Source organism: Apus apus, chromosome 20, assembly GCF_020740795.1.
Source record: "Apus apus isolate bApuApu2 chromosome 20, bApuApu2.pri.cur, whole genome shotgun sequence".
NCBI lineage: Eukaryota > Metazoa > Chordata > Aves > Apodiformes > Apodidae > Apus > Apus apus.
In genome coordinates, this window is record NC_067301.1 from 6,769,407 (window position 1) to 6,788,368 (window position 18,962).

General features: G+C 50.1%; 1 protein-coding gene across 1 annotated transcript; it reads left to right on the forward strand.

Moving 5' to 3' along the window:
• Positions 1-1,719: 1,719 nt before the first annotated feature.
• On the forward strand, positions 1,720-18,697 carry LACTBL1 (lactamase beta like 1). The gene is made up of 7 exons (XM_051637382.1): positions 1,720-1,764; positions 5,038-5,182; positions 7,561-7,670; positions 10,973-11,130; positions 12,027-12,274; positions 15,202-15,307; positions 17,719-18,697. Exons 1-7 carry the CDS (start codon positions 1,720-1,722, stop codon positions 18,695-18,697), a joined length of 1,791 nt encoding a protein of 596 aa, XP_051493342.1.
• The last annotated feature ends 265 nt before the right edge of the window (positions 18,698-18,962 follow it).

Below are 18,962 nucleotides of genomic sequence, written 5' to 3' on the forward strand. Positions count from 1 at the left end.
CCCATGCAGGGGGTTGGAACTGGGTGATCTTGAAGGTCCCTTCCAGTCCAAACCAGTCTGGGATTCTATGATTTTATAATTCCTTTGTTCTCTTTAAGCTACTCATACACCAGGACCAGGCTCGTCCACTCAGACTGTTTAAGTTAAAACTGTGTAAGTATTTGGGGGTAAAATTTCCCCAGGAGAACTTCTGTTGGGTTTTGAACTGTCAGATACCTAGAGCAGGGCATCCCCATGGTGGGACAGGACCTGTTTAAGCCAGAGCTCCTGTGTGTGTTCCACTGCCTCACAGAGACATGATCATTCCCTGCTCAGTCATGGGGCCTGTTCACTTTGTAGATAAAGGAAAAGCTCAGAGGTGCTTTATCCTCCCAGTCGAGGAGCCAAAACACCTCTGGGCACAACAACCCCCATCAGTTCCTGCCAGCTAGCAAAACCAAACCTTGACAAGTTCCCTGTAGGGACCTGCTCTGAACCAGAGGCCTGGGCAGCAGCAGGGACCTTCCTGAAGACCTCTAAGACCAGAGACCAGAAAAGCATCATGTCTTTCTGTCAACCTTCTGCAGGTCCAGGCAGGTCTCCATGTCAGACTCTCCAAGGAAACTCCAAGGAGTGCAATATTGGGTTAGAGAGCCCTGGGACAGGCTGCCCTGAGAGGCTGTGGAGTCTCCTTCTCTGGAGACTTTCCAGACCTGTCTGGCTGCCTTTCTGAGTGACCTGCCCTGGTTTTGGTCCTGCTCTGGCAGGGGGGTTGGACTGGATGATCTTCAGAGGTCCCTTCCAACCTCAACATGCTGTGATCCTTTACATGGCAACGGCAGCTCATGATTCACATTTCCAGCTGAGAGTGTGTGAAGGATGCCCTCCTCTCCAGCTCCCCATTTTCCACCCTGCTCTGGTGGTTGAGCCACGAAAGCACCAGCAATTCCCCCCCCCCCTTTTTGGCTGCATCCCTGCCCAGCTGCTGCCCTGCCTGGGGAGGGCTGAGGCACAGTTGATCCATCTGTGCTCCGAGAGGCTGAGTGCTGGGATTAGTGCTGCAGATGCTCTGAACATCTGCAGCTCCAGGACAGCCCCAAATTCATCAGCACTGGGAGCTGGAGGGTAACAGCAAGGCTGGTAAGAGCTCTTTGGGGGGGGGGTGGGATTTGCCTATTGAATTGGCACTGCCAGGTAGCAAGAGAAGAGGGAGAATTTTATGGGAGAGGTGGCAGCCCCGCCAGTATCTTGGCACTTCCAAGGCTCTTGTGATTCCCAAGGCTGAGGAGGGAGGTGCTGATTGTGCAGAGGCTGGAAGGCTGAGAAGCCAGGGAGAGGACTGGGAGGAGCCTGCAGAGCAGGCACAGCGGGAATGAAAAGTCCTGGAGGGTCTCAAAGCTGCAGCTCCTTGTGCTGGGGAGGTGGGATGAGGGTGGTCACGGGCCCTGGGAAGTCCCAGAGCTCGGGTCCAGCCCTTGCCAGGAGCACCAGGTGCTGCTCAACCAGAGGCAGAGAGACAGAAGGTGTTACTGGGGACTTCCCCCATGGGGTATCTGTGGTTTCTCTCTCTATCCAAAACCAGTCCTTCCCTGCCTACCTGAGCAGGGCTTTGTTCACTCTGGGCTTCCCTCCTTGCTCTGACTGCATTGGTTTTCTTTTTTTTTCCTGCACTAACTTCTTGTTTCCCCTCATCACAGGGTTCTAGGAGCCTTTTGTTGGTGGAGACAGGCAGCAGAGGGGATGAGAAGAGACTTTGGAGCAGTCATGGAAGGGTTACAGCTGCAGGTAAGGCTCAACCCATGCAAATCCCAACGTTGCCCCATCCTTTGGAGGCCCCAGCAGCTAAGGGAAAAGAAAATACCAGCTCCATCTCTGCCCAGTGAGCCTGCTACCCTTGTCTGTCAGTGCAGGGGAACTCCAGGAGCCTGTTCAGGATTAAGCCCAGGGAGTGTCTGAGCTCCTGGGCTAAGCTCCCCACCTCCCCTTCCTGCACATCCCTGTTTACCCCCTCCCCAGCCTGGGGACAGAGGGATGCAGGGACTGCCCACTGCAGGAGTTAATCTCCTCCTGTTCAGATGTCAGAAGGAGATGAAGCTGCTATAAATAGATAGTGAAGCCCTGATGGTTTCAGCTGTGGCTCACACACATGGCAGAGCATTAAGGAGAATTAACATTCCAATTGCTTGGGCACTTTCCTGAGAGCAAAAGCCATTCTGTCCCCAGGCCCTTAATCTCCTTGCCCCACGGGGAGGTCAGCAGCACTGTCTGGAGGGTCTGGATGAGTCCAATGGTCAGGGAAACACAGAACAGGACTGTTGGGGAGCTAAAAAGAGCCACTTCAGCCAGAGTGATGGGGAGGAACCTGCCCAGGAGGAGCAGCTGAGCCGAGGGGCACGGCCAGGTCCCCTGCTGCAGATGCTTTGGGGCTGTCACAGCACCAAGACACCGAGATGCCTGAGAGCAGCTTCTGGGACTGAGCCAGCTCCTGGCAACGGTATGTGCAGGGCACTGGGCTCCTCCTGGCCCTTCCCAAACCGTGCTGAGATGTGTCTCCAGTGGAGCAGCTCGCAGGGTCCACGGGAGGCTGCCTAGAGGAGCGTGGTGGGGTGGGGGAGTGTGCTGGGCTGGGCTATGAAACCCACATCTCTTCCCACCCCCTTCCAGCCCCAAATATTTCAAAGCTCATGGGTTAAAAACATAACCCACCATTAACCTACCCCGGGGGAGTCTGTGTGCTCTTGTTGCTGCAGGTGTTTGTGTGTGTGTGGCTCAGTGTGTTGTAGCCTCCCTGCCCCTGCCTGGCTGTGCTCCTGGTGTTAGCAGTGCTGGTCACTGAGATGTACCTGAGATGGAGAAACCAGCTGCAAGGGAGGTCCTGGAGGTCCTGGAGTGGGAAGTGTGAGGAGTCTGTTGGTAGGAATCTATCCTTCTGTTTGTCTGGCAGTCTCCTAGGTAGGGGGAAGGAGGGAAAGGTATTTTTCCTGAAAGGTAACTTAGAGGGTAGAGCATCTCCTCAGCATGATGAATATTTCTTAGGCTTTTGAATATTTGGTGCTACATCAATAAAAGAGAGACCCATGTCTCTGGTTTCATGGCAGTGCCACTAGATTATGGGTCAGAGAATGAAAGAGACATTCAGGACACTCAGCATCCACAGGAGACATAAGAGCATTTGGACTGAAGGATGAGAGTTCAGTGTTGGCACATTTGGGTCCCCAGTTAGTGATCCAGGGAGTCTGGAGCTCATGAGATGAATCATATACCAGCAAATCTTTTCCTTTCACCCTGCTCTTAGGGACCCAGGAATCAGAGTTTCCCAGTGAAGCAGGGAAAAAGGCAGGAAAAATGGTCAGAGAAGCTGCAGGTAGGTGGAGAAGTCACCTTGTTATGATGGGACTGAATCCAAGAAAGTCCCCCCGTGACTACTCGAGGGCAAAGAGAGCCCTGCCCCACTCCTTGCTGCAGGAAAACAGCTTCTCATCACAGCACCATGTCCACCAGCATAAACTGGAGTCTGCCAGTGTGGGGGGTGATTGAAAAGATCTCAATACTCTGGGTTCTCCTCCTGCAGATACAAGTTCTTGCCTACTGAGCTTGTGTGCCTCTAAAGCAGGCTGGGGTTGGGGTTACAACAGCATTCCCCTGGTTGGGAATGGGTCACCTAGTCTGATGTTGGAATATGGGCTGGCCCTAAGCTCTGGGTCTCAGTTTGATAGCTGGAATATGGACTGGCCCTGAGTTTTGGGTCACTTACTTTGGCAGCTGGAATAGGGACTTCTCCTGAGCTCTGGGCCACCTAGTCTGATAGCTGGAAAATGAACTGGCCCTGAGCTCTGGCAGTCTTGGGGCTGAGGGTCTGTAGACACCTGTGGGGTCTCAACCCACCCGTGGAGCCTTAATCATGTTACAGAAGAACCTGAAGGAAGCTGCCTTTAGAAATGCAGCTGGGAATAACTGAAGAGGCTGAAGAGCTGCAGAAAGAATCATGATGTGTTTCTCTTCTTGTCCAGTAAGTCTCAGCAACCTAGAGGTGCAGCAGGGGGCAGATTCCCCAGCTGGACCTGGACAAAGCCCCAGAGCCACGTGCAGGTCTGGAAGTGGCTCCACAGCTTCCCTTGAGGAGAGGGACAAAACTCAGCTGATTTGCAGCTGCTTTGGATGGACTAGCCTGTATCTTCAGGAAGAAAGGAAATGAAAGGGCCACGTGGAAATCTGAAGGGAGCATTTCAGTCTGTCTGTCCTCCGAGTGAGTCCAGGCAACCTGAAACAGCTTTGGAATGTGGACCACACTGGATGCAAATGGCAGGCCATATGCTCTGTAAACACTCCTTGCCAAACTTTGAAAAGCACCCAACTGAGCTCCTGCAGGCAGGGAGAGGGCACAGCTCCTGCTTGGGCACCTCATCTCTTGGCATCTGTTCCTTGGTTTCCTTCCACATTTGTAGGGTTCTAGCACCAACCTGGATGGTCTCCAGTGTCGTGAGAGCTGCATGAACCCAACACACGAGCCACTTTCCAAAACATGGCCCCTGGAAATGCCAAGCACACAGATGGTAGGTGACATCAGGGGGATTACAGGCACTAAACAGAAGGGTGAAGAATTTCATCATTCATCTAGAAATGCTGGATCTGCTCAGATGATCCCGCTGGTGGTTGCCATGAACAGATGCTGGACTCTGGAAAAAAAGGAGCTGGAAAGATATCCAAGATATCCAGTAAGTCATGACTGCTGAGAAGGGAGGAAACGAGAGCTGGGACAGAGAACCCTGCCAGCCTGGGCAGAGGAGGTTCAAGGGCAGGGAGGGGAAAAGGCAACAGGATGCTTTTCTTCTACAAGAATCAACAAGGTAAGGAGAGTAACATCGTGCAAACCTCACTGGAAAACAAGAAGCCATCTCTGCTTCCAGTGGTTTCAGTGTGCTCTGGGCTGCCCAGCTCTGGTGCTGCAATAGTGCAGCAGTTAGCCCAGGTCCCTGTGCAGTGTGTCTTTTCCACCCAGCTGGTCTGCAGGAGATGCAGTTTTTTCCCCCTCTGAGATCCAACCTTCTCTGCTTGCAGCAGGGATCCAGCAGCAGGAGCCTCCTCAAGCTGGCTGTTATGGAGGTGAAGTGGATTCACATGTTGGTCATCATCTTCTTCCTGCTCTCCGTTGCAATGACAGGCTGCTTCCTGTGGCAGTACAGCCTCCCCAAGGTGGAGCCCAGTGAGTAGTCATCTTTAAGCTTGGCTGTATATTCATAGAATCACAGAACCATTCAGGGTGGAAAAGCCCCTTGGGATCACCCAGTCCAACCATCATCCCTGCTCTACCAAGTTCTCCCCTCAACCACATCCACCAACACCACATCCAAACCACCCTTCAACACACCCAGGGATGGTGACTCCACCACCTCCCTGGGCAGCCTGTGCCAGGGTCTGACCACTCTCTGTGAAATAACTTCTCCTCATGGCCAGTCTGACCCTGCCCTGGTGCAGCTTGAAGCCCTTCCCTCTTGTCCTGTCACCTGTGAGAAGAGACCAGCACCAACCTCTCCACAATGACCTTTCAGGCAGTTGTAGAGACTGATGAGGTCTCCCCTCAGCCTCCTCTTCCTCACACTAAACATCCCCAGCTCCTTCAAGCCTTCTTCATCAGATTGATTCTCCAGGCCCTTCCCCAGCTCCGTTGCCTCCTCTGTCCTCGCTCCAGCACCTCCAGATCTCTTTTGATTTCTGTGCCCTGTTTTGGCACAGAAATTTGTGAGACCAATACACGTCATTTTTCCCATGTGGACATGGGGAAAATGGACCCTCTGGCTGGTGCAAGGACACAGAGGAGATGAATATTGGGCTGAAGGAGTAGCATGTAGCTCTGCTGGTGTCCAGAGAAGCTCCATTGCTTCTGGCACTTACTTAGTTTGATTTATATACAAAGAAGAAAGTTTATTTTACATTCTTTATCTTTTTCCTTAGCATCCCGTTGTAAGAATCACTCCAGTTTAGAATGGATTTGGTTTTACACCTCACCACGTGCTTCAGCTTATGGGTTTGCTTCCTCTCCTGTTCCCCTGATGTTAGATCCCCTAATCATAGCTCCAGTTCACACTGGAATTTCCTTATGTTGATTATAGAAAACTCCAAAGAAAGACTCCAGACCAGGTTGGATGGGGCTCGGAGCAACATGGAGGTGTCCCTGCCCATGCAGGGGGGTTGGAACTGGATGATATTTAAGGTCCCTTCCAACCTAAACCAGTCTGTGATTCTATATGCAAGGATGAAATGTCTCCACTGTAAATGGAGCAGAGTTTTAAGTAGCCCTAAAATGGCATAAAAATCAGAGGGAAGGTGCCAGTGGAGGTGGGCTTCTCTGACGTTGGTCAGAGATTTCAGACCCTGCATTTTTATCACAGAGGATCAAGGGCTGCCTGTAGGCTCTTCTGTGTCCATCCCCCTTCATCTCCAGGTTTTCATAGTGCTGTTTCTCTTCTCATCTGCATTTCTACTGCTTCATGCTCAGCTCATAAGCAAAAAGAGAATAAAGCATTTTGTGCACAGCTCACAGAGCAGAGGGGCTGTGTTTATGAACACTTGGGGATCAGCTGGGAAAATAGTGCCTCCAAGTAAAAGAGTTCCCATCTCTCCCTGAGTTTAAAGATCTTAACGATCTTTGCTTGCCACAAACATCTAAGATCTGTCTCTGGCACCTGCAGGACACAGCTGTTTCAGAAGACTGATGTACGAGGTGTACAGCCTGTCACCTGCTGGCACAGAGCTGGCTTTCAGGTGGCACTCACAATTCACTTCTACACCCATTGCCTGAGGTTGCAAGATGCATGGGACAGCCCTGTCCTCCTGAGCCCAGACTCACATTTTCCCCTGGACATAAGCAGGGCACTTTCATGGTGTCAAAAGCCACTCTTGGGTACCCTGTGGAGTCTGCTGTAGTCCCAGTTCCTTACTCTTCCAGGCTGCAGAGTCAGTGGAAGCCCATTGCAGCTCCTGTCCATCCTGTGTGCTGCCCCATGTTGGACTAAGGAATAACAGAGCACAGGGAACTCGTCAAATCCTGGTTTATATGAGATGGAAACAATTTCAGATTGTTGCTTTGCCTATCACAGAATCCCAGAGTGGTGGGGGCTGGAAGGGACCTCTGGAGATCATCTAGTCCTTGCTAGAGCAGGATGCCCTAGAGCAGATCCCACAGGAACATCCAGGTGGGGTTGGAATGTCTCCAGGGATGGAGACTCCACAACCTCCCTGGGCAGCCTGTCCCAGGGCTCTGGGACCCTCAGAGTCAAGAAGTATTTTCTCATATTCAGGTTCAACCTCCTGTGCTCCAGTTTGTGCCCATTGCCCCTTGTCCTGTCCCTGGACACCCCTGAGCAGACTCTGGCCCATCCTCCTGACACCCCCTGTAGATATTGACCAGCACTGATCAGATCCCCCCTCAGCCTCCTTTTCTCTAAGCCCCAGCTCTAAGCAGAAGTGTCCTTCAGCTTTGGACAACACAAGCAAGAGTGGTGGTGCCAGCTGCTGGGTGAGGTTAGAGCTTTTCAGTGTGTCAGTTCAAGCCACACACACGGTCTTTGAAATGTTTTCCAGGCCCATCAGTGATGGCAGCAAGGCCAGAGGCTGTGCAGATGTGTCCCCGCTATCCCGAGCCGGTGCCACTGGACCACCCCATCCCCATCCTGAAGGATGCACTGGAGAAGGTCTGTGAGGAGAAGGGAGCAGAGACAGAGTTCAGGACTGCTCTTCTGAAGGTGTCAAGGGGACATGTGTCCTGCCCCTGAACATCTCAGGGGAATGGAGGAGGTGGGAATGGAGGAGGTGGGAATGGAGGAGGTGGGGAAGAGGTGACTCTAGAGCTGGGGATACAAAGCTCCTTCCCTGGACACACAGAACAGCTCAATAATAGTTATCTAAAGGGGAAGACACGGTGAAGAAACATCATGGCTTGTCCATCAGAAGGTCTGGTGGGCACACCTCAGCTCAAAATCTCTTGGCAACGTGTCTGCTATCAGGCAGCCCTCATGTCCTGGAAGGATGAGTCTTGTAACCTGTTCCCACTCACCAGTGACTGCCCATTTCTGATTTGATGGCTTTGCTGCCTTTCTCCAGGCCACCTTCAAAATGTAAAAAGCTACTTGTGAGTAACGTCAAGGGAGGGAAAGGGGAAGAGGAAGGGAGAGACCTGTGTTTCCTCAGCAGGACACACTGTCACTGAACTTGTAGCACCGTCAGAAACTCTGCTCAGCTCTGTGTGCAGTGAGGACATGCAGCCTTGTGTTGGCTGGGTGGGTCCTGGGGACAACCATGCCCTGACAGGACACTCCTGGGCTTGTAGATCCCTATCATCTACCTTCTCGTTTGTCTGATTCTAAATTAGTCAGGACAGAAGCTGTCCCACAGCTCTGATCATTCCTTTCACCTTTCCTTGAATCCCTTTCACCTTTCCTTGAATCCCTTTCACTTTTCCATGAATCCCTTTCACCTGTAGCACTGTCCTGTGGAGATGCAGGAACTCAGAACAGTTTCTTCCAGGTGACAGTGGGTTCGAGATCTTTCAGTGTAAAAAATGGTGTCTTCTGGTTGATTTTATGTTGCCTCTCCAATAATCCCTCGTATTTGATCTACCTTTTTCTTCTGCCACGGGGGGCTAAGCAAGTGTTTTCACAGGAGCACCCATCACAGCCCCAGAGTCTTGCTCCTGAGTGCAGCTGGGCAGCTCACTGTGTGCCCACGTGTTGAGGGCTCTTCTCCTCCACAAAACATCACTTGATCTACTCTGAATTTCTCTTGCTACTACTTCACACTCACTTTTATGGAGGCTCAGCCATTGTCTCAGGGCTTCCTGCTGAGAGGTGGTTTTATTATTCACTTAGGGTGAGTCAGAGAGGTGGAGGAATGTGCAGATCATGGAGTGTCCATCAGAGTCATCTAACCACCCTTGTGCTCCTCAGAAATGAAGCATTCAAGCACTTTTTTGAAGCAGGCTGGTGAAGCTATTCCTATTTTCCAGATGGAACGAGGCAGAGAGAACTCGAGCAGCAGCTGCATAAGAAGAGGGGTATTTCAAGGGGGCTTGGGCACTAGCACCTCACAAGTGAACCTTCAGGTGCCCTTAGGTCCTGCCTGGACCTGGGGACATTCAAACCCACACTAAAGATCTTGCACCACCTGAGACAAACGACCATCCTGTGCCAGGCCAGGGACCCTGGAACTGGGACTCTGGACAGTCCCAGATGAGAATATATTGCATGGAGGGGAGAGTGTTTCTTCACCCACGGCAGCTTGAAGCAGGAGAGTGACATCCACTCCTGCGTGAGGCTGAAGGAAACATTCCTCTTCTAGGGTAAACCCTTTTGCTTCTCAGAACAGCCTGTTCTCCTCAGAAGAGTTTTGCTTCTGGCCAAATCCAAATGCTGAGTATTGGATTCAATGACACTCGAGACCAGAAAAGCATCATGTCTTTCTGTCAACCTTCTGCAGGTCCAGGCAGGTCTCCATGTCAGACTCTCCAAGGAAACTCCAAGGAGTGCAATATTGGGTTAGAGAGCCCTGGGACAGGCTGCCCAGGGAGGCTGTGGAGTCTCCTTCTCTGGAGACTTTCCAGACCTGTCTGGATGCCTTTCTGAGTGACCTGCCCTAGTTTTGGTCCTGCTCTGGCAGAGGGGTTGGACTCAATGATCTTCAGAGGTGCCTTCCAACCCCTGACATGCTGTGATTCTGTGTAATATTTGCTGACAGGTGACCATCCTGTTCTCTGGAGATGCTGGTGTTCCTAACCATTCTAGTTGGCCACATGGGGAAGGGAGGGCAAAGAACCACTGCAGAAAGACTTGGCACAAGTTGGATGTTTCCAGGGCTTTGAGTGGCCCTCACCAGTCTAGCCAGTGAAGAGATCCTGAGCACATCGCTTGGCTTGGCTTTCCTTGTCCCAAACACTGGGCTTGGAAGGTCAGGCCTTATGTCTTAACCTTTCTGTGCAGAAAATAACTTATGCATGATCACAGAATCATCCTGCTTGGAAGGGACCTTGAAGATCATCAGGTCCAACCATCACCTGAATCCACCAACCATCACCTCATCTACCTGTTCAGTGTTTCAATCATGTCCCTCAGCACCACGTCTACATTTCTTTTAAACACTTCCAGGGATGGTGACTCCACCACCTCCCTGGGCAGCCTGTTCCACTGTCCAGCCCCTCTCTGGGTAAAGAAATTCTTCCCAATCTCCAGCCTAAACCTCCCCTGGTGCAGCTTCAGGCCATTTCCTCAGGTCCTGTCATCATTCACTTGAGCGAAGAACCCAACTCCCACCTCCCTACAACCTCCTTTCAGGCAGTTGTAGAGAGCAAGGAGGTCTCCCCTCAGCCTCCTCTTCTTCCAACTAAACAACCCCAGTTCCCCCAGCCTCTCCTGGGGTTCTCCAGCTGGTTCTCCAGACCTTTCACCAGCTTGGTGGTGGCAGAGCTTTGCAGAAGCCATAGAAGAGCAAGGAGGTGGGAGGAGCCCAGTTGGTCGATGGGATCCACACAACTCCAGGTGGACTCACAGCCCTCTTGCTGTTCAGTGCTGCTTCCCAGGTTGTGGTTTAAACAGGAGTCCTCACTTTGGAATCTTTCATGGCATGAAAAGGTGTCGTGGGACATTTGAACCTAAAATGCTGGTGCAAAGAATGGATGGGCACAGTACAATTTAAACAGGAAGAAAATACAATTTTGTATTTTCGTGTTTGTTTCTAATCAGGTAAGTGTCACAGGTATTACAGATGATGAGCACCACGTTCTTCTGCCCAGTGGACATGTAGACTGAAAGAAAGAGACTGGATAATTCAGCAAGTTCAAAGAAACAGCTCCATAAAATACTTCCTTTCCCCAAAATATTTGAGAAAACCAGTCTTGAGTGCTCGGGAGTAAGGAGGGCTGGTGGTCTGGGTCTTCTCCTGCCCCTTACAGACTAGATGCATTATAAAACTCTTTGGAAACTCATCAATTCCCACCATTCTCCAGGTGGATCAGATGCTGCGCCAGAAGATTCACAGCTCTGGTCTCCCAGCCATGTCTGCCATCGTCATCTACAACGACACTGTGCTCTGGACGGGCAACTTTGGCAAGAAGAATGGCTCAGACCCCTCCTCAGCAGTGCCCAACGAGTACACTATTTACAGGTGAGCCAGATGGGTGCCAGGCATGGGGGCTGGAGAAAGAGCAGATACACGTATGGAGATCTGATGTCTGGGAATAGAGCCACTGTCCTGTGTGGTCATTGTGGAGAGGTTGGTGCTGGTCTCTTCTCACAGGTGACAGGACAAGAGGGAAGGGCTTCAAGCTGCACCAGGGGAGATTTAGACTGGACATTAGGAGAAGTTATTTCACAGAGAGTGGTCAGACCCTGGCACAGGCTGCCCAGGGAGGTGGTGGAGTCACCATCCCTGGGTGTGTTGAAGGGTGGTTTGGATGTGGTGTTGGTGGATGTGGTTGAGGGGAGAACTTTGTAGAGCAGGGATGATGGTTGGACCATCCCAAGGGGCTTTTCCAACCTGAATGGTTCTGTGATTCTATGATGATTCTATGATCTTCTGCTGGCTCATGTCCTCTGTAGAACCACTTCTGGGCTACCCTGAAACTTGGTGAGACAATCATAGGATCATAGAACCATTCTTCACATTTGACTGTATTCTGAAGCTCCCCAAATATCAACACTGAATATGAAATGCAAAATTTTCACCTTAAAATTCTAACTAACGACTTTCAACTCACATGTACTAAGCAATCATTTACAAAATGTGTCAACTTGTGAGTACTCAGCAACCAGAAGAAGTTCTGTAGCCCGCTGCATTCTTGGGGAGACACTGCTGAAGGATATTTTGCAGTCCAGAAAGGCCAGAGTTATGGGTATTAAATCAAGCTACTTAAATGCATTTCAGCCATTCCCTTTGGGATTGGCCAAGGTTGTGTACGTAAAGCTACAGGCAGTGGGTCAGTTCAGTGACCTCGTGTACTGACCATCTTGCTTCATGGGTTTCTTAGTGCTTAACTTCTTTAAATCTTCATTCCTTCCCAGAATTGCCAGTGTCTCCAAGATCTTCCCCACCATCATGCTTTACAAGATGTGGGAGGAAGGAAAAGTCACATCCCTTGACGACCCCTTGGAACGTTATGCCCAGAACTTCGTTATTAAGAACCCTCTGGGCAGGCTCAGGGACTCAGAACAGAGGCACCCAGGAGATGGGCTGGTTTCCTCAGAAAAAGGCTCAATGCCACCAAAGCCATCACCCGTCACCTTGCGCAGAATGGCCAGCCAGCTCTCAGGTGAGACAACTCCCCTGTCTGCTTCCCACCTGCCCACCACTCTGCTGCTTGAAGGAGACCCCAGAGACAACTGTCCCCAGACCAGGGATAAACAGTTTTGCTGTCGAGGCCATTTCCCAGTATGGACTCTGGGACCTTTTACACTTCAAAGTCTAAACGCAGTGTAGGTCAGTGCAGCTCTAGATGGAGAAGGCAACAGGATCTGCCAGGTTGCCAAAGCTATGGAGCAGGTGGAGGGCATTTCTCAGTGCTGAAAAAACCATTTCAGGGTTGTATTATTAACCAAGAGGGTTAATAACACAGATAGTCTTTGAAGTGGTGGGTGCTGATCACAAGGAGTCCAGGACCTGCAGATGTCCAAGCATCTCCTCATGCACAGTGGGCAGTTTGTAGTTTTTCAGCAGTAGAAAGACTGGCCTGTCACTGAAGGTGCCAGTGACACTGGTGACAGGACAAGGGAGAAGGTTTCAAGCTGAAAGAGGAGAGATTTATATGAGATGTTAGGAGGAAATTCTTTGCTGGGAGGGTGGTGAGACCCTGGCCCAGGTTGCCCAGGGAAGCTGTGGCTGCCCCATCCCTGGCAGTGTTGAAGGGCAGGTTGGATGGGGCTTGGAGCAGCCTGGGCTGGTGGGAGGTGTCCCTGCCCATGCAGGGGGTTGGATCTAGATGATCTTTAAGGTCCCTTCCAACCCAAACCATTCTATTCTGTGATTCATGAAGTACTAAAGTGCTCTTGCCAAGCTGCCCTGTGGGCTGGGTGATTGTTTTTCCCATGGGAGGTCAATATGTATTTCTTTTCCCACAGCAGCACGACCTGAAACCAGGCTCCAACTGCTTAACAATTCTTTTGTACTCCAGCCCAGAGTGCTCTCATTTTTCTGAGATGTAGAGTTGAGGGTGAAAGTGGCACCAAACCACTTTGAACAGATAGACCTTGATGGCTGAGCTAAATTTAGCTGTGGTTCCTAAGCTGGGATTCCTCAGCTATGAATAGCTCTGTGCTTGCTGGCAGAAGACCACGAATCTGCTGCTGCCTTCATAATTGGGTAACCCTTGCATTAAGGTAGAAGGAGCTCACAGGACTCAGGAGAACTTGGACCTTTCTCAGAAATACAGTTGCTAATATTGACTCAGAGATTCCAGAATTTAATGGCCAAAGATATTGTGCTGGTATCTCACGTGGTGTTTTCATTAGACTCTGTAACACCTGCATTACTCCAGATTGGAATAAACGGCCTAAAATTAGGACCTAAGATCAAAATAAGAAGGAAGCAAATTGCAGGACCTCAGGACAGGGTGCAACATCACCTGAGTCAAGCCAGTATCAAAATAAGGTTCTTCAAAATAGGATCATGTCACTGAAATCTGGAAATTCAGTTACAGTTTCCAGATGCAACTGAAAACTGGAAATGGACAAACAGCCCAAAGGGGCCAGTGGAGGCAGAAAGAAGGATCATCAGGTTCCAACCCCCCTGCCATGAGCAGGGACTCCCACCACTAGACCAGGTTGCACAAAATCTCGTCCAACCTGGGCTTTTCATCAGAGAAGACAGTGATGGGACAAGGGGTGATGGTTTTAAACTGAGAGAGGGGAGATTTAGGTGAGATATTAAGAGGAAACTCTTCACTCTCAGGGTGGTGAGGAACTGGAACGGGTTGCCCAGGGAGGTTGTTGATGCCCCATCCCTGGAGGTTTTTAAGGCCAGGTTGGATGAGGTTTTGTGCAGCCTGGTCTGGTGGTGGGGGTCCCTGCTCATGGCAGGGGGATTGGAGCTGGATGATCTTTAAGGTCCCTTCCAACCTCTAATGATTCTATGAATGAATCTCAGGAGAGACATTGCTCTGGTGCTGGTTGAATTCCCCAGTGGTGCAACACTTTTCTCTGCTGCCTTGTGGCAAGTAGGAAACGAAGGAGCCCATCATCTACTGGAAGATGCTGAGTCCATCTCTTATGTGGTCATTCAGCTGCACAAATAACCACAGACTAGAAGGAGAAAAAGTGCTCTGGTTCCAGTTCAAATCCCAAGTTCAGGCCAGTTGAGAAAAGCAGTTGCTGCTGCTACCAAAGCCTAGGGCCTCATTCAGCCCTGCAGTGATGAAGCCCAAGCTCACTGAGCAGATGATTAGAAGCCATCTTCCTGTCCTGTAGCCTTCCTGATTTCTGCAAGGAGGGTTTCAATCCAGATGTCACTCAAGTTCAGGACTTGGCAGAGCCACAGACCCTGTGCAAAGGAGCTGTGGCATTTTAAAAAGCCCTGGCCAAAAATGTTTAGGGAATCCATGAGCAGTGTTGTGCAACTAAATGAGAAAAGAGCTTCAACTTTTCTACTTTCAGAAACCCTGAATACATGCTGCTAAATATTCTTAAAAAAAAAAAAAAAAAAAAAAAAAAAAAGAAAGGAAAAACCAAATAAAAAACAACAACAAAACCAACCAACTAAAGAAACAAACAAAAAAGCCCTTAAAATAATTCAGGCCAAGCCTGGGATGATTCAGAGAAGTTCAGGCCCTCTGCAGTGAGGTGTAAAGAACAAATGCATGTTTGAAGGGGCTGTTACACATCTTTGCTGCCAAGGGAACACAGTCACATGCAAATAGGGACAGGGATGTCCCCTAGACCCCATATGCCCTTCTCTTCCAAAATGCACTTGAGGATCCAGGGTATTTTTACCAAGCCAACAAGGTATTTTTAGTGACATGCAGCAACCCAGAGCTGGTGCTGGGGTAGGACTTGCCCAGTTTCAGTGGTCCATGACTTGAATACTGGGTCCTGCAGTCCAGTACACTTGCTGTGTGCACCAATCCCACCTGTGCATCGTTGTTGTTTCCATCTTGCCATTGAGTCTTGCCTTCTGCTCACTCTCCACCAGACTCAAAGTTTCCTGGACCATGATTCATCTCAAATTGTTCTCTTTCCCCTGGCACAGGTCTGCCCAGGAGGCTGAGATCTACCAGCCTGCTGTGGAGGGGCAACACCCAAGAGGCTCTTGCTCTTCTGAAAGATGATGTCTTGGTTGCTGACCCTGGAACCAGGTCAGATATATTCACTTTCTGGGTCTGGGTTGTCCAGCTGATATCAGCCCCACCTGCAGTCTCCATGGCCAGTTCCCAAAGGAAGTTTCAGTCCTCTACCCATACACCTCTCTTAGGCTGGAAAGAGTCACTGGAGTCACTGGAGCTGCCATTGGGTTTTTAAATGTGTGTAGAGCCTGACTGAGAAGCGTAGATGAGGTAAATTGAACTGCTATAGTTAGGGCCAGTGAGCCTCCAGTTGTGAAAGATGCAACATTGGAAAAGCATGTTCATTTAATCCATTTAGACCATCACAGATTTTGCCTAAAATCATGTTATGTGTGTAGACATTTGCATGTCTCTAAATTATCATAGAAACATAGAATGGTTTGAGTTGGAAGGGACCTTCAAAATCATCCAGACCCAACCCCCTGCATGGGCAGGGACACCTCCCACCAGCCCAGGTTGCTCCAAGCCCCATCCAACCTGCCCTTCAACACTGCCAGGGATGGGGCAGCCACAGCTTCCCTGGGCAACCTGGGCCAGGCTCTCACCACCCTCACAGGGAAGAATTCCCTCCTCATGTCAACCTCAATCTCCCCTCTTCCAGTTTCAATCCATTCCCCCCATCCCTCCCTGCCCTTGTTCCAAGTCCCTCCCCAGCTTTCCTGGAGCCCCTTCAGGCATTGGAAGCTGCTCTAAGGTCTCCTGAAATCCTTCATACTCCAACTTATCTACAACCTCTATTAATGTTTGCACCAATTTCTATAGCCTGTTAAGTCCACTATCTGAGCTGCCAACACTCAAACAGATGAACAGAAATGGAATAGACAGGAGATGAGGGAAAGGATTCAGACTAAGGGGGAAAATCTTCCTAAGTCTGCAAAATGTTTAGGGAATAGAATTACATTCATAAATCATTTTCCTTGGGTTGCTTAGGATTCTTGATGAAAATGACTTGAAATCTGCAGTCTTAGAAAACTCCTAGAAAGCTCAATCTCCATCTTAGCAACCTCATATTAACTTTAACCAACACAGGAGGCTACCAAAGATGTTCCTGAAAGGATTTTAAGACTTTAACCCCATCATCTTCTTTGGTATTTATATTACACCCACCATTAAGGTGGGTATAATAAGGTATAATAAGGACATCCACTCATAGTCTCTCAACCCCTCACTACTTGACATGTTGATAGTTTTAATTCTGTCTCCCTTTTCCTGGATATACTTCCCAGCTGACAGCTCATTCTTCCCAAAGGATATTGCCATTCATTGATACATTGATACAGGGTACGTTGAATTTCAACTCCATTTCAGACATAACATTTGAGATCCAGAATGTATTTATTCTTGTGGTAGAAATAGTATCTATTCATCATGCTTTTATTCAGCTAGATGGGTTGGAAACGGTTGAAGTGGTACCAAATATGTGATCTAAAGAGGCCTCAGTGAGACTTGTAGCTCCCCACAGTTAACAAAAAAAAAAACCAAGGTGGAAAATATTCATTTTGGAAGCATGTTTGAAAAAAAGTTGCCCGTTCATGTCTTCATGTCATTAAAGTTCTTTCAAGTATAAAGACTTAAATCACTTTATGGGTATTAAAGACTCGAGCATGCAGGTGACTTTAATGACTCAACATTGCTGAGTGCTGCTTTGTGGACTCTTAAGTGGTTTTTAAAGTGCTTTTACCATCTTAAGGTAGCTTAGGTGCTTGAGTGATTGGACCACGTTCAAGTGGCTTATCTGCCATTTTGAGACCTTTAAGGCAGCACCTCTAACTCTCAGCTCTGCTCTTAAAAAGAAGGGATTTATGCTTTGGTGAACAATAATAAACAAAAACCCGGGATATGCAGATATGTAGGGTTTTGCACACAGTTTGGGCTTTTTTTTTAGTTTTCCATCTCCACCTTTCTTTCTATACATCGTGGTTAAATAGCTCTACTGAGAATCCCTTAGGAAATTAAAGAAGCTTAAAGAGGGGAGATTGAGGTTGGACGTGAGGAGGAAATTCTTCCCTGTGAGGGTGGTGAGACACTGGAACAGGCTGCCCAGGGAAGCTGTGGCTGCCCCATCCCTGGCAGTGTTGAAGGGCAGGTTGGATGGGGCTTGGAGCAACCTGGGCTGGTGGGAGGTGTCCCTGCCCATGCAGGGGGGTTGGATCTAGATGATCTTTAAGGTCCCTCCAACCCAAACCAGTCTGGGATTCGATTAAATTTCTCTTCCTGGACTTAACAACCCATCAAGGCAACAACATTCCCTGTCTCTCTGTCCCTCCTTCAACCCTCCCGTCCCGTTAGCAAGTTATCTGACCAAACAAGGTGTTTTTTCCCCCCGGAGAGGAGAGCCCCGAGCCGCTGGTTTTGCCCCGTCACCCCCACAGCGTGTCCCCCTGAGGTCAGGCTGACGGGGGCACGTCCCTCTTCCCCTCCAGGTGCCACTACAGCAACTTGGCCTTCTCGCTGCTGGCGCACGTGCTGGCGGAGCAGGCGGCGGGCGGGCAGTACCAGCGCTGGGTGGCGGAGAACATCCTGGACCGCCTGGGCATGGAAGACACCGGCTTTGACATCTCGGCCCCCATCCGCTCTCAGATGGCCGTGGGCTTCTACAGCAGCCACCTGCCCGCCCCCCTCTACGACCTGGGCTGGTACAGACCCTCTGGCCAGATGTACTCCTCTGCGGCCGACCTCGCCAAGCTGGCAATGGTCTTCTTAGGCACCTACCACCGGCGTCTCCTCCAGCCCGACACGGTGAAGACGATGCTGACCCCTCTGCTGAAGTGCTCCAACGAGTACTTTGCCAACAAGACGGGCACCCCCTGGGAGATCAACGAGCAGCTGGGCTACGACGTCATCAGGAAGGATGGAGACCTCGATGGTTACTCGGCCACCTTCTCCCTCATCCCCAAGCTCCGCCTGAGCTTCATCGTGCTGATGGCAGGGCCCAGGCCTCAGGGTGGAGATCTGGTGTCTCAGACCTATGAGCATCTTATTCCTGCCATGGAGACAGCATTCAGAGAAGCAGAGAAGAGCTTGGTCCCCCCTCCGAATCCAAGCCCTTATGTTGGCTACTACACCTATTCCAACTTGACTTTCTATGAGATTAAAGTTGGACCTGGTGGGGTGCTGCTCATGCAGCAGTTTGGACCTCACGTGGAACAGCTGATTCCTGAAAAGTACCGGACAATCAAGCTCCACCACCTGGAAGACCGTGTTTTCCAAGTTGTGTTCGACAAGGAGTTCCCATGTGTTCTGCACCTGGGCTCTGCCTCCATCTCCCTGGAGACCCAAAATGGGCAGCTCTTTAACTTTTACCCGTTTGATAGGAAGGGTTTGTCTCCTGGCTTTGATGCACCAGGGCTGAACACCTACAACGTGCTGCGTGTACTTCGCAAACCTGTGTTCTACACCTAAAGGTCCCCTCTCCTTTCTCTCCACTCCTGGGATGTGGCTCCAAACCTTTTTCTTACCAGACTCTCCTGTCTGTGTGGCTTTATGGATGCCATTTAAAAAGGGAAAGAAGGTGGCAAATTACTCTTTTGCCTAAGAAATATGTCATGTTCCACTTCTAAAATTACTTCAGTGGCTTGTGATCCCTGGCAGAGCACACCAGGCAACTGGGCAGGCCTGTGGAAAAAAGAGGTGGGAACGTGCTGGATGGATGGTGTTTGGATGCCAT